This window comes from Rana temporaria, chromosome 11, assembly GCF_905171775.1.
Source record: "Rana temporaria chromosome 11, aRanTem1.1, whole genome shotgun sequence".
Taxonomy (NCBI): Eukaryota; Metazoa; Chordata; class Amphibia; order Anura; family Ranidae; genus Rana; species Rana temporaria.
The window spans coordinates 131,242,278-131,258,159 of record NC_053499.1 but is presented as its reverse complement, the minus strand read 5'-3'; the positions used below and the strand labels follow the sequence as shown (position 1 = coordinate 131,258,159).

Sequence of the window (15,882 nt, the reverse complement as noted above, 5' to 3'; positions counted from 1 at the left end):
TTCCTTGTGAAGCCGTCGAGAAACTCGACAAGCCAATTTTCTCCATTCCCATCAAGGAAATAGAGAACATGCTCTCTTTTTGGCTCGTCGAGTTTCTCGACAGTCTCCTCGACGAAAATGTACACACGACCGGTTTCCTCGGCAAAAAAATATCTCCCAGCAAGTTTCCTGCTGGTTTTTGCCGAGGAACTCGGTCGCGTGTACGAGGCCTCAGTCTCTATTTTAGTTGTGTTTCTATAATTTAGGCGCATCAATTTTCAGAATATCTAAGTCTGTGTTTTATCACAGTGGCTAATCAGATCTTGACATTCTTTTTCCAACTGTCATTTTCTGGAGTAAGCTTAGAATAGCAAATAAAAAATTGTTATGTGTAAACGATTTTCTCTCTGATGTGATTTCTCCTTATTTCAGGTAGAGTTTGAATGTATTAATCCAAAGAAACAAAAGAAAAAAAGAAGCTACAAAAACTCTGGAGTAATTATCATTAAATCCTGCAAGGTGGGTCTTACTTGTGACAAGTTCTGGATAGTTAGAATGTCTGAGGCCTGGTACACACGATAGGATTGATCCGTGGATACGGTCCTCCGGACCAAATCCGCGAATAAATTCTCTGGCGGATTTGGATCCGTTGGCATGTACTCACTGGAACGTACACACCAGGGGATCTATCCGCTGAAACCGATCCGCTGAGATTTTTCAGCGGATGGATCCTCTCGTGTGTACGGGGCCTGAGCCTGTTTTAATATAAAGCATTAGTTCACAACAGGGAGGAAGGGACACAGCGCACTGACCATTGTGCAGTATCATCAGTAAAAACACTTTATTAAAAACAATCTATATACTACTCATAAGTGGCATAACACCCAGGTGGACTGCCCACAAATGGGATGATTGAAGTGCCAGGGGCATAAAAATAGAGACAGCAAAGTCCACAGAACTAGTTACTGACCGGCTACACTCTTCGGACATGTTAAATATGCGCCAGGTCCTGGGATCCGATTATGCCGGCCCCCTGTGTGACATCACAACCTTGAAAATGCGCAGGACATGTTTTGAGGTAACTTCCTCAGCTGACCTAGCGGGCTACCCATGGAGAAAAAAAAATTCTGCTAGTGATAGTGGGGCCCTTAAAAGAACTGCAAAAGAAAAAGGAGCTGCTTGGTAAAAGGTCATACAATCAAATATGCAATGGCAATCAAATAACAAAATAAAAAGAGCAGGGACTGATGTGAATATATATTACAAACTAGAGGTAATTGAGACTAACTTTGAGCTGTCATGCAGAGACAGGCAGCGTGCATATGGCATGCCGCTACTAACTCCTCCCCTTCCCACCTGTCACTGATTGTTAAGGATGCTGTTGACTTACCAACCGACAACCACCTAAGAACCAGTGACAGTGAGGCCCCGTACACACGACCGGTTTTCTCGGCAGAATCCAGCAAGAAACTCGATGGGAGACGTATTCTGCCAAGAAAACCGGTCGTGTGTACACTTTTCGGGAAACACGTCGAGCCAAATAGAGAGCATGTTCTCTATTTCCTCGTTGGGCAATGGGAAAATTTGGTTCGACGAGTTTTCTGACAGCCGAACAAGGAACTCGACGAGCAAAACGATGTGTTTTGCCCGTCGAGTTTCTCGGTCGTGTGTATGGGGCCTAATGGTTTGCAGAAACTGATAGGAAAAATAAGACACTAGCTCCCCATCAGCTCCTTGTATTTAAAAGCAGGCAGTGGGCAGATTCTATAGACAATTGCAGGCTGTCTGTTGGCTAAGGATCCGCCCACTGCCAGCTATTAATCATAAGGGGAACAAACCTAATGGGGCACTAGGGACTGTGGTTCCCCATCAGACTCCACCCACCCAGCTTCAAAACTTCCCTGCCGCTGCACTTTCTGTATGGACTATTCTGCCTTGGTGCACCTCCACACGCAGGGCATGCCCCAGATTCATGTACTTGTTTACAACAGGTATATGAATCTGTTGACAACGTTCTAAAGGAAGGCGCACCAGCCCAGTGCATTATCCAAAGCATATATCAAGCACAAATGATGAACAGAAGGTCAATTAAATATGATAACGGCAAAATAAATATGGTCCAGGTATAGTCTAGATATCATCCGAAATATTGTCAACACCCCTGGACTGACCTTATCCAGTGTACAACTGGTAAAAATACACTACCATACAAATGACTAAACAAAAGTAATACCCTGACAGAGAATGAAAAGAAAACAACAACCTATCCAGCTAATACTGGAGTGGAACAATTGAGGGATTGAGTAATGATATTAATTAAGCTGCTATACATCACATAAGGAAATAATTAGACATCTGGAATCTCAGCAGAGTAGTACATCCAGCCTGTCCTCACATCTTTAAATGTCTTCTGATGTTTTTTTTACCATATGTACCCAGCATTCCGCCTCCATAATAGTTTCTACTTCCCTCTTTCAATCTAATGCCACGTACACACGGTGGGAATTTCCGCCAACAAATGTTCGATGTGAGCTTGTTGCCTGAAAATCCGACCGTGTTTGTATGCTCCAGCGGACATTTGCTGTCAGAATTTCCGACAACAAATGTTTGAGAGCTGGTTCTCAATTTTTCCGACAACAAAAGTTCTTGTCGGAAATTGCGATCGTCTGTAGCCAATTCCGACGCACAAAAATCCTACGCATGCTCGGAATCAATTTGACGCATGCTTGGAATCATTGAACTTCATTTTTCTCGGCTCGGCGTAGTGTTGTACGTTTCTGACAACATTTGTGTGACCGTGTGTATGCAAGACAAGTTTGAGCGAACAATCCGTCGGAAAAAAAATCCACGGTTTTGATGTCGGAAATTCCAACCGTGTGTACGCGGCATAAGAGTGTGGGGCAAGTGGTCTGTTTGCAGAACCTAGGTGTAACGGTCAGGGTTAACACCGTTTACGATCTTCCATTCCACCAACCCACGACAGCTTATCCGACAATCCAGCAAATAGGACCCATTCCATTCCCCAGAATAAACGAGACAAGCTCTGTTCTCTGAGTCAAATGAATGAATACTTTAATGGTACACTCAGCTTGTTATATACAGTTACAAGCATGCTACAGGGACAATAAAACTCTCAACCCAAAACATCACACAATGGGCCCTTAACGAGTTCCCCCCTCAATCCACATCCCAGACAGACATTCTGGCACCGCATTTAGAGGAGTTAATTACTACAGCTGACAAGTCACATTCCACATCTATTACTAATAGTCTTTTCACACAAAACAGTGTCATTAGCATACACAATGAAATATCTTAGGAGCAGACCTAATTAACACAATGGATAACAGACAGTAATCACAGCAAGACACTTAAACATCCCATAATAGGCAGCCAGACTGGCTACCAAGCTCCAATTCACATCACCACAGTAGCAGACTTAATTAGCATCTCAACAGTCTATGTTACACATTGAATGAGACATTCTTATTGACCTGTTGGGGGTCAGAATAAACAACCTGTAATATTCCAAGATCCTGCAATACATGAATTATCATTAATATCCCATCTCATGTAATCCGAGATATCAGTTCTCAGTCATCCTATGCCCAAAAGGGACATAGGATGACCCTAGACCCAAGAGTCATTAGTGAAGCTGGCACAGAAGTACCCCCCATCCTTCAAAAGTCTCTGGGTGTCACGGGCCATTCCGTTACACTAGGGATTAAAGGTTTGGCAGCATTGACCAGATCACTAGAGACTACAGGGAAGCACACAACTGCTTTGTATGTGTCACTCTCTTGATGGCTTCAACAGCAAGCTACCAATGCCTCGCTGGCGATAACGCTGCAAATCCAGCGATGAGAAAGAGCTTCTTCAGTTCTGCAGCCAGTAAGTGGTATAAACACATGCACAAGTACAGTGAGGGAAAAACGTATTTGATCACCTGCTGATTTTGTACATTTGTCCACTGACAAATGTACTTTTAATGGTAGGTTTATTTTAACAGTAAGAGACAGAATGACAAAAATATCCAGAAAAACGCATTTAAAAAAAGTTATAAATTGATTTGCATTTTAATGAGTGAAAAAAAGTTTTCGATCCTCTATCAATCAGCAAGATTTCTGGCTCCCAGGTGTCTTCTATAGAGGTAATGAGCTGAGATTAGGAGCACTCTAGTGCTCCTAGTTTCAGCTTGTTACTAAGGATGAGCTCCGGCGTGTTCGCATAGAACACGTGCGGAGCCCGCCAGGAAGTCGGCACCCGCGCTGCGCTAATCACAGCCAGGGAGACATTGTCCGATGCTCGGCTGCAGAGATCGGGAAATGTCTGCCTGGCTGTGATTAGCGCAGCGCGGGTGCCGACTTCCTGGCGGGCTCCGCACGTGTTCTATGCGAACACGCCGGAGCTCATCCTTACTTGTTACCTATATAAAAGACCTGTCCACAGAAGAAATCAATCAGCCAGATTCCAATCTCTCCACCATGGCCAAGACCAAAGAGCTGTCTAAGGATAGAAAGAAAGTTACCGCTCCAGGTGGATTGTGTTAGGATGATCAGTATGGTCTCAGAAGATCAAGGGTGCTGGCAATGCACAAGGCAACAAATTGAAAAAGAAAATATGGACAGCCGCACTCCAAAAAACCTTGTCTTTATTTAAAAAAGGAAAAATGCACTACAAGTCACAGCACACAACACTATGATTAAGCACTAATTTATAGTGCGAAACGCGTCAGTTGTTTTACTCCCGTTTTGTGTGCTGTGACTTGTAGTTCATTTTTCCTTTTTTAAATAAAGACCACTATCAAGGTTTTTTGGAGTGCGGCTGTCCATATTTTCTTTTTCCAGCTGTCCAAGGATGTCAGGGACAAGATTGTAGACCTACACAAAGCTGGAATGGGCCTCAAGACCATCCGCAAGAATCTTGGTGAGAGGATGTCAACAGTTGGTGTGATTATTCGCAAATGAAAGAAACACAAATAGCTGTCAATCTCCCCCAGTCTGGTGCTCCATGCAAGATCTCACCTTGTAGATTTTGAATGATCATGAGAACGGTGAGGAATCAGCCCAGAATTACAATCTTGTCAATGATTTAACCACTTCCCGACGGCCGTACGACTTTATACAGCCGCAGGGTGGCTCTAATTCTCTAACTCGCCGTGTTTTTACGGCCACCGCTCCTCCTGGCCACTGGGGGGCACGCGATGTCCGCCAGGCTCCCGCGATCGGCGGTTACAGTGACAAGGATGTGGATCTGTGTGTGTAAACACACAGATCCACGTCCTGTCAGGGAGAGAGGAGACCGATCTGTGTCTCTTGTACATGTAGGGACACAGATCGGTCACCCCCCCCAGTCAGTCCCCTTCCCCCACAGTTAGTAACACTAGGCAGGATACACATTTAACCCCTCCCTCACCCCCTAGTGTAAACCCCTTCAATGCCAGTCACATTTATACAGTAATTAGTGCATATTTATAGCACTGATCGCAGTATAAATGTGAATGGTGCCAAAAATGTGTCAAAAGTGTCCGATGTGTCCGCCATAATGTCGCAGTCCCAATAAAAATCGCAGCTCGCCGCCATTACTAGTAAAAAAAAAAAAAAAAAAAAAAAAAAATTACGTCCCCTATTTTGTAGGCGCTATAACTTTTGCGCAAACCAGTCGCTTATTGCGATTTTTTTTTTCTACCAAAAATATGTAGAATACGTATCGGCCTAGACTGAGAAAAAAAAAGTTTTAAAAAAATTGAGCTATTTATTATAGCAACAAGTAAAAAATATTATTATTTTTTTTCAAAATTGTCGCTCTATTTTTGTTTATAGCGCAAAACAATTCAAACCGCAGAGGTGATCAAATACCACCAAAAGAAAGCTCTATTTGTGGGAAAAAAAGGACGTCAATTTTGTTTGGGAGCCACGTCGCACGACCGCGCAATTGTCAGTTAAAGCGACGCCGTGCCGAATCGCAAAAAGTCCTCTGGTCAGGAAGGGGGTATATGTGCCCAGTAAGCAAGTGGTTAAAGGCAGCTGGTACCATAGTCACCAAGAAAACAGTTGGTAACACACTGAAATCCTGCAGTGCCCACAAGGTCCCCCTGCTCAAAGGAGCACATGTACATGCCTGTCTAAAGTTTGCTAATAAACATCTGAACGATTCAGAGGAGAACTGGGTGAAAGTGTTGTGGTCAGATGAGACCAAAATCAAGCTGTCCGTGTTCACCTGATCCGATCCGCAGACGGATGAAAAAATAGGGTTTTCCTCTGTCTGCAGAATCGGGAGTGGAAAGAGCGGACATACGGTCTGCCCGTGTGAAAGAGCCCTTATATCCTAAATAGGATACACTCATTGATAACTAAGATGTATTTAACCTGGATACTTTGTAAATACTTTTGTAAAGGTATAATTATTTTCTCTTTTGGTAGATCTCAAGAGATTATACCTTCCTTGACTACATACTAGGAGGATGCCAGTTAATGTTTACAGTAAGTACTAAACACTGTCTTTGACAGCCATACTGGCTATACAGATATACTGGACATCGCTTATTGTCATGGGATTGATTTACTAAAGGAGTAGTGTGCTGCCCCTGCATTATATAGAAAATGCAGTTGTGTCTGTATATATAGCCTACACTGTTTTCTGGTTAATTGTTTTTGGTTATGCTGCCACCCACCTTGTGACCATTTTTTGTATTGCATGTTATTTTCTATATTTCCTCCCCTTTCTTATGAGAATTTCCTTTTCCTTTGTGTGGGTTTCTCTAATCCTTCCTCCTCTGAAGACACACACTGGGGCTAGAAAGCCAATACTAATTTTTGATCATCTAAACCACTTCTATATTAAATCTACAGCATCTTATTGTATTGCCTCGGTGTTCTGCATGCAATAAAAACATTTGTGAATTTCAGGTGTTTGTTGAGTTCAGCTATCTGATGAAGAATGTCTCTGCTATATTCAAGCCAGACTTAGGCCCCGTACACACGGTCAGACAAAACCGATGAGAATGGTCCGACGAACCGTTTTCATCGGTTCACCGCTGAAGTGGCATGATGGTCTGATGTGTGTACACACCATCAGTTCAAAATTCGATTGGGTCAGAACGCGGTGACGTCAAACACACAACGTGCTGAATAAAACAAAGTTCAATGCTTCCGAGCATGCGTTGATTTGATTCTGAGCATGCGCAGGTTTTGAACCGATGCTTTTCTGTACTAACCATCGGTTTGGTCCGATGGGGCAGCGGTCTATCGGTTCAGTTTTGAAGCATGTTTTAAAATTTTGGACCGAAGGAAAACAGACCGATAGCCTATACACACGGTTGGTTTGGTCCGATGAAAATTAACTTTGGTTCATTCTCATCGGACCAAACCGACCGTGTGTACGGGGCCATAGAGGTCTCAGAGACTGGTAGTCACTATTACAGCCTTTTTCGCTATCTTTTTAACACAGAGGAACCATTGAAATAACTTTCCGGTCTCAGGGAACCCCTGCTGAAAATTACTTTATCTACAACTCATGATACATTAATGTGACGGTCAGTGGGAAGAATGCCCCTTACACTTGTGGTCATTGGGAAGAATCACCCCTTCATGGATAGCTAAAAAGATCAATGGTGTCCATGGGAACTTATCTCAGAGGCAGAAATTGTTCTTTGCTCAAGGAACCCCTAACAACCTCTGGAGGAACCCTGCTTGAGAAACCTTGCACTATTAGGCCTCATACACACGACCGCTTTCCTGTTGTGTGTACATATTTCATCGAGGAAACTGTCGAGGAACTCGACGAGCCAAAAAGAGAGCAAGTTCTCTATTTCCTCGACGGGAGTCTCAAATTGGCTCGTCGTGTTCCTAGTCGGGCTGGTTTCCGACTAGAAACTCGAGCGTGTGTATGCTAAGAAACCCGCGCTTGCTCAGAATAAAGTATGAGACGGGAGTAAAAGTAGCATTTGTAATGGAGATAACACATTTTTCAAGCTGTAACAGACTGAAAAGTGCAAATCGTCTCTTAACAAACTTTTACTTAAAGGGGAGGTTCACCCTAAAAACGACTTTCTAGTATTACATTGGCCCCCCACATTACAATACAATTATGCCTATTATGTTTTTTTTGGTGCTGTACATACCTTGATACAGCTTATTCACCCATGGCTTTCGGGTTGCGAGTCCCGCGGGAGTGGGCATTCCTAACATGCTGTTGATTGACGTGATGACAAAAAACGAGCTCCCCCCACGTCGCGTAAGCTGCGTCACGATTGGCGAAAGGAGCCGAACGGCGCAACAAAAGGAAGGGTTAACAGATGTTGATAATCAAATCCTTTCTACCCCAACTGGGTTCAAGCTGTAAGCAGGGGTTGATCATCAAATTAACAAATTTTGCAAGAAACAAAGAATGTAGTGATAGGTGATAAACCACACCAAAAGCTCTGGTTTAAAGGGGTTATAAAGGTTTGTTTCTTATTTTCTGAATAGGTTCCTTTAAGTTAGTGCATTGTTGGTTCACTTACCTTTTCCTTCGATTTCCCTTCTAAATGTTTTTTTTTTCTTTGTCTGATTTTCTCACTTCCTGCTTCTTCTCACTTAGCTTGCCCCCATCATCCGAGCCGTTCTGGCTGGGGGTTAGTCAGCCAGAACATCTTACTGAGGAGGAACAGGAAGTGAGAAATTCAGACAAAGAAAATATATTATTATAAAAAGAAGACTCTAGCATTAGGACTAAGTGATGCTTGACCATAAGGTGTGGGGGGGTCTTCCTATAAATTGGGGATATAGTTGTAAGCAACAAACGAGTAACGCTATTCATTCCCTATCATCATTCCCTAGTGGTCGGTGTCATAGAGTGCATCTATGCTGTATTCGGTTTCTGTCCTGCTAATTCACAGTATTGATCCTCTCTGTATTGTGATCTCCCTAAACCTGCTCTTTAGCACCAAAACATTGCGTAATGTTCTTTTCCTAGATAATGTGAAATGCCGTTGTCCTCTTTGTACATGTGATACGGCTTTTAAAGCCATTCTAAAACTGCTGATGCAGATGTTCACTAATTTTACCTCTAAATAATGTATCTGGGGTGTAACATGTTCAGTGACTGACAGGTCAAACGAGCATTAGAATTTCTGTTTTGTTCTCAATTACATAGTAGGTTATATATAATTTCAGAGGTTAAATTACAGATAATAGATCTGATGTTTTACAACTAACGCAATGTTAACATGTCTTTTGAGACTTATCTAACTTGTACATTAGGAACAATGGATTTTCAAAGTGTTACTGTACCTTACAAATAGAAATACTTTGAATCACATCTGGTATATAATAGAATTATTCACTACCTTCAAGGTGGAGATTCTGAATGAAAGTATATATAAACCCATTTACTAAATTCTCATATAAGCTTTAACATGTTAAGGCCATTTCAAAAGTCATTTGTCATTTTGAAACATTCATTAAAATAATACCTGGTGATCCTTCAATGAAGGTCCTTCTTCAGAAACATCCTGCAATAGGATGCAAACACCCTGGGGTTGATTTACTAAAGACGAATAGACTGTGGGGTTAATTTACTAAAGACGAATGGACTGTGGGGTTGATTTACTAAAGACGAATGGACTGTGGGGTTGATTTACTAAAGACGAATAGACTGTGGGGTTGATTTACTAAAGACGAATGGACTGTGGGGTTGATTTACTAAAGACGAATGGACTGTGGGGTTGATTTACTAAAGACGAATAGACTGTGGGGTTGATTTACTAAAGACGAATAGACTGTGGGGTTGATTTACTAAAGACGAATGGACTGTGGGGTTGATTTACTAAAGACGAATGGACTGTGGGGTTGATTTACTAAAGACGAATAGACTGTGGGGTTGATTTACTAAAGACGAATGGACTGTGGGGTTGATTTACTAAAGACGAATGGACTGTGGGGTTGATTTACTAAAGACGAATAGACTGTGGGGTTGATTTACTAAAGACGAATAGACTGTGGGGTTGATTTACTAAAGACGAATGGACTGTGGGGTTGATTTACTAAAGACGAATAGACTGTGGGGTTGATTTACTAAAGACGAATAGACTGTGGGGTTGATTTACTAAAGACGAATGGACTGTGGGGTTGATTTACTAAAGACGAATGGACTGTGGGGTTGATTTACTAAAGACGAATGGACTGTGGGGTTGATTTACTAAAGACGAATAGACTGTGGGGTTGATTTACTAAAGACGAATAGACTGTGGGGTTGATTTACTAAAGACGAATGGACTGTGGGGTTGATTTACTAAAGACGAATGGACTGTGGGGTTGATTTACTAAAGACGAATGGACTGTGGGGTTGATTTACTAAAGACGAATGGACTGTGGGGTTGATTTACTAAAGACGAATGGACTGTGGGGTTGATTTACTAAAGACGAATAGACTGTGGGGTTGATTTACTAAAGACGAATGGACTGTGGGCTTGATTTACTAAAGACGAATGGACTGTGGGGTTGATTTACTAAAGACGAATGGACTGTGGGGTTGATTTACTAAAGACGAATGGACTGTGGGGTTGATTTACTAAAGACGAATGGACTGTGGGGTTGATTTACTAAAGACGAATAGACTGTGGGGTTGATTTACTAAAGACGAATGGACTGTGGGGTTGATTTACTAAAGACGAATGGACTGTGGGGTTGATTTACTAAAGACGAATAGACTGTGGGGTTGATTTACTAAAGGCAAGTAGACTGTGCACTTTGCAAAGTGCAGTTGCCCCAGAGATTAGTAAATGAGCAAAAGCTCTGCTGACTTCCATCATCCAATCGTGTTAACCACTTCCCGACTGCCGCATGTAAATGTACGTCCACAGAATGGCACGTACAGGCATATGGGCGTACATGTACGTCCCCGCCTTTCCGCGGGTCGGGGGTCCGATCGGGGGACCCCCCCCCGGTACATGCGGTGGTCGGAAACCCGCGGGGAGCGATCCGGGACGAGGGCGCGGCTATTCGTTTATAGCCGCCCCCTCGCGATCGCTCCCCGGAGCTGAAGAACGGGGAGAGCCGTATGTAAACACGGCTTCCCCGTGCTTCACTGTGGCGGCTGCATCGATCGTGTCATCCCCTTTATAGGGGAGACACAATCGATGACGTCAGACCTACAGCCACACCCCCCTACAGTTGTAAACACACACTAGGTGAAGCCTAACACCTTCAGCGCCCCCTGTGGTTAACTCCCAAACTGCAACTGTCATTTTCACAATAAAGAATGGATTTTAAATGCATTTTTTGCTGTGAAAATGACAATGGTCCCAAAAATGTGTCAAAATTGTGCGAAGTGTCCGCCATAATGTCGCAGTCACGAAAAAAATCGCTGATCGCCGCCATTAGTAGTAAAAAAAAAAAAATTTATAAAAATGCAATAAAAATATCCCCTATTTTGTAAATGCTATAAATATTGCACAAACCAATCGATAAACGCTTATTGCGATTTTTTTACCCAAAATATGTAGAAGAATGCGTATCGGCCTAAACTGAGGAAAAAAAAATTTTATATATGTTTTTGGGGGATATTTATTATAGCAAAAAGTAAAAAATATTGCATTTTTTTCAAAGTTGTCGCTCTATTTTTGTTTCTAGTGCAAAAAATAAATACCGCAGAGGTGATCAAATACCGCCAAAAGAAAGCTCCATTTGTGGGGAAAAAAGGACGCCAATTTTGTTTGGGAGCCACGTCGCACGACCGCGCAATTGTTTGTTAAAGCGACGCAGTGCCGAATCGCAAAACCTGGCTTGGGCATTTAGCTGCCTAAAGGTCCGGGGCTTAACCAGTTAAAGAAAAAATGCTTTTTTTTTCTTTTTTAATTATTGGGTATTCTTTGCAAAGTGATTTTATGTGAAGTATTTAGAACTGGCAAATCACAAATACATAGCTAGCTAAAACTAATAGATGTTTGCAGTTGTTTCTGTGCAATGAAAATATTGATAGGAGGTACAGCTTCTAACAATGTCACTGTGACATGTCATCTGACACAAGTCGATTTCTACACTTTGATTTCAGGTTCAATAATACAGAGAATCCTGTTTCACAGAGATAAGTAGTTATGAAGAGAGCTAGAACATCCATTGTCCTTTACCACTTGACCTCTGAAAGAGTTAACCCCCTTCATGACCAGGCCAATTTTTGGGATGTAGCAGTGCATTACTTTAACTGACAATTGCATGGTCATCCAACACTGTACCCAAATAGAATTTATATATTTTTCCCCACAAATAAAGCTTTCTTTTGGTGGTATTTGATCACCACTGTGTTTTTTTTTGTTTTTTTTGCGCTATTAAACCAAAAAAAATACTATTTTGGGGGGAAAAAAAGTTTTTTTTTCTTTCTGCAATAAAACATGTACATTAAAAAAAATGTAAAAAATGTCTTAATACATTTAGGCCAGTATGTATTCTGCTACAGCTACTTTCTGGTAAATAAAAATCCCAATAGGCATATATTGATTGGTTTACCTGAATGTTATAACGCCTACAAACTACGTGATATTTAAAAAAAAATATATATATACTAGTAATGGCAGCGATCAGCGACTTATAGCGAGACTGTGATATTGCAGCAAACAATCAGACACTAACTGACACTTTGTGAGAAACAGTGACACTAATACAGTGATCAGTGCTAAAAATATGCACTATCACTGTACTAATGACACTGGCAGGGAAGGGGTTAAACATCTATTTCAATCAAAGGATTAACTAAGTGCCTATACAGTGTTTATGTGTATTGTATGTGCTGCTTTTACTAGGGTAAGAGATGGATTCTAGTCCCTGCTTTGCACACAGTTGTAAGCTATTAACCCTCCTGGGCGGTGTTCCCGAGTCTGACTCGGGGTTAGATTTCTGTGCTGCGACCGGTAACCCCGAGTCAGACTCGGGCTCGCCTCGCTGGATCCACAGACTGTGTTTACTTACCTTGTCCCTGGATCCAGCGATGCCACCGCGCTGTGTGAGCGAGCGGGACCTCGCTCGATTCACACAGTGTCCTCCTGTGCCGCCGATCTCCGTTCCCTGCGACGTTACGACGCACGGGGGCGGAGAACGGCGCCAAATTCAAAAACGTAAACAAACACAATACATACAGTATACTGTAATCTTATAGATTACAGTACTGTATGTAAAAAATACACACCCTCTTTGTCCCTAGTGGTCTGCCCAGTGCCCTGCATGTACTTTTATATAATAAAAACGGTTCTTTCTGCCTGCAAACTGTAGATTGTCCATAGCAACCAAAAGTGTCCCTTTATGTCAAAAATGGTTTTAGAGCAGCTAGAAAACAGCGATAATAAATTATAATCACTTGCAGAATTGTCCGATAGTGATTTGTGGGGAAATTCGTCATAAAAAAATAAAAGTAATGACAGCGACAATTCTGCAACTGAGCAAATTTCAGTGATTTTGAGTTGATTACATTATTGAATAATTTTTATTATAATTATATTATTATTTGTTATAATTATTTATAATTATTTATTATATTATAATTTATAATTTTGTTTTTTAAAAAAATGTCATACCCGGGATCCCTACAATACTCTTGTTTGGTCAGATTTAAGTGAGTTATTCCTAAGAATTACAGGCCTACAGTATAAAACACCAAATTTCCTTGCAAATAATGGTACCGCTTTCAGCACCTTTTTTCTGAAATAATCATACCGCCAGGGAGGTTAAAGGAACACTAAAGGAAAACATTTTATATTTTTTAAATGACAAACATGTTATACTTACCTCCACTGTGCAGCTGGTTTTGCACAGAGTGTCCCCTAACCCTGTCTTCTGGGGTCCCTCGGCGGCTGTCTCGGCTCCTCCTCGCAAAAGCTTTCCACCTTCATGCGAGCGAGCGAGCATGGTGGAAAGCTTTTGCGAGCGCGCACCCGTGATACAGCGGCGGGCATAGCCACCGACTGTATCACTCGGCCCCGCCCCCCGGCGCGCCACGTCATCCGCTGTGATTGACAGTAGCGCCAGCCAATGGCTGCGCTGCTATCAATCCGTCCAGCCTAGCCAATCAAAGGCCAGGCTGGGAACTGAAGAGGATCAAGTGGACGCACGCGGGACTTTCGAGGGGTCAGGTAAGTAAAACGGGGGTTCGGGGGGGCCGGTACCGTCGGATGTTTTTTCCCCTTAATGCATAGGATGCATTAAGATGAAAAAACATTTACCTTTACAACCCCTTTAAGAAATAAGGATGGTTGACATAAAATTTAATTGTTGCCGCAAGATTCATGCCAGGGGTTAATTTTGTCCAGAGATGAGCTTCAATGATTGGGGCAGCATGCTAACTTAGTATCTTCACAGCTTTGGAATATTGGGTTCCTGTCTATATAGAGTATGCATGTTCTCCACATGTGGCTTTACTTTCACAATTCAGAAACAAACTGGTAGACTATATTATTTGGCATTTGACCATATGCGCATGGAAACATTCTGTAAGACTCTGGTAACATATGTTAGATTGTAAGCTCTGGGGGCTGGTACTAGCATTAATGGTTCTATCGCTGCTTGTTTGGTACAAGTAAGGTTCTCCGTATATTCCAGTACCAGGGAGAGCAGTAATTTCTCCTTTTTTCTTAGGGATACAGTAAAACCTTGGTTTGAGAGTAACTTGGTTTAAAAGCGTTTTGCAAGAGAAGCTACATTTTTAAATACATTTTGACTTGATATACAAGCGATGTCTTGATATAAGAGTAGCATCATGTCACAACTGAGTAAAAAATAGAAGAGAGGAGCCTCTAAGTGTAGCAATATGGTTACATTTAACCGCTTGCCGCCCGTCGCACGCAGATATATGTCTGCAGCATGGCACAGGCAGGCAAAAGGACGTACCTGTACATCCGCTTTAAGAAGCGATCTCCGTGAGCCTGCCCACGGGTCCCGCGAACTCGGTCACCGCAGGCATACCCGCGATCGTCTCATGGAGAGATAGAATGGGGAATTGTAATGCCTTCTATTACCTCCACTTTCTCTGGGTTCAGATGCTGATCTTCCCTGCACAGAGTCTTTAAAGTAATTTTTTTTCAAAAACAAACTTGTTATACTTACCTGCTCTATGTAATGGTTCTGCACAGAGCAGCCCCGATCCTCCACTTCTGGGGTCCCTCACTGATGCTTTTGGCTCCTCCTGCCTTCAGAGTGCCTCAATAGCAAACTGAAAAGTATAGTATATAGCAAGGTAAAAAAACTTCTGCCTTTAGAACCACTCACTTCCAGGACTACATGTCCCATGAGGCATTGCTCCTCACACTTTCACAAATTCTCAGGCACTTAGTGACATGTATGGATGGTATACTGCACTGTATTTCCTGACATCTAAACAAATAATGCATACTATATGCAGGCCAACTAATCAACTGGCCGATTAATCGATTATAAAAATAGTTGACAACTATTTTCATAATCGATTAGTTGTTTCGGCCCTAAACACAACATCTCCCCGTACTGCCTAGTGACACTGTCACTGATCGTGTTCCCTGTCATCGGGAACACGATCAGTGAGGCGTCACAGCAAGCCACGCCCCCTACAGTAAGAAACACTCCTTAGGGAACACTTAACCCCTACAGCGCCACCTAGTGGTTAACCCCTTCACTGCCAGTGTCATTTTCACAGTAATTAGTGCATTTTTTTAGCACTGATCGCTGTAAAAATTACAATGGTCCCAAAAATGTGTCAAAAGTGTCAGATGCGTCCGCCATAATGTTGCAGTCACGATAAAAATCGCAGATCGCCGCCATTACTAGTAAAAAAAAAAAATATTAACAAAAATGCTATAAAACTATCCCCTCTTTTGTAGACGCTATAACTTTTGCGCAAATCAATCAATAAACGCTTATTGCGATATTTTTTTTTACCAAAAATATGTAGAAGAATACATAT

The 15,882-nt window shown here is 42.1% G+C and overlaps 1 protein-coding gene across 1 annotated transcript in view; it reads left to right on the top strand.

Annotated features, from left to right (window-relative positions):
- Nucleotides 1-15,882, top strand: part of CPNE2 (copine 2) — a 181,984-nt gene that overhangs the window by 130,137 nt on the left and 35,965 nt on the right. The window contains exons 9-10 of the mRNA XM_040329167.1: nucleotides 412-498; nucleotides 6,402-6,461. Coding sequence (XP_040185101.1) covers nucleotides 412-498; nucleotides 6,402-6,461 — 147 coding nt within the window. The remainder of the gene's footprint in view (nucleotides 1-411; nucleotides 499-6,401; nucleotides 6,462-15,882) is intronic.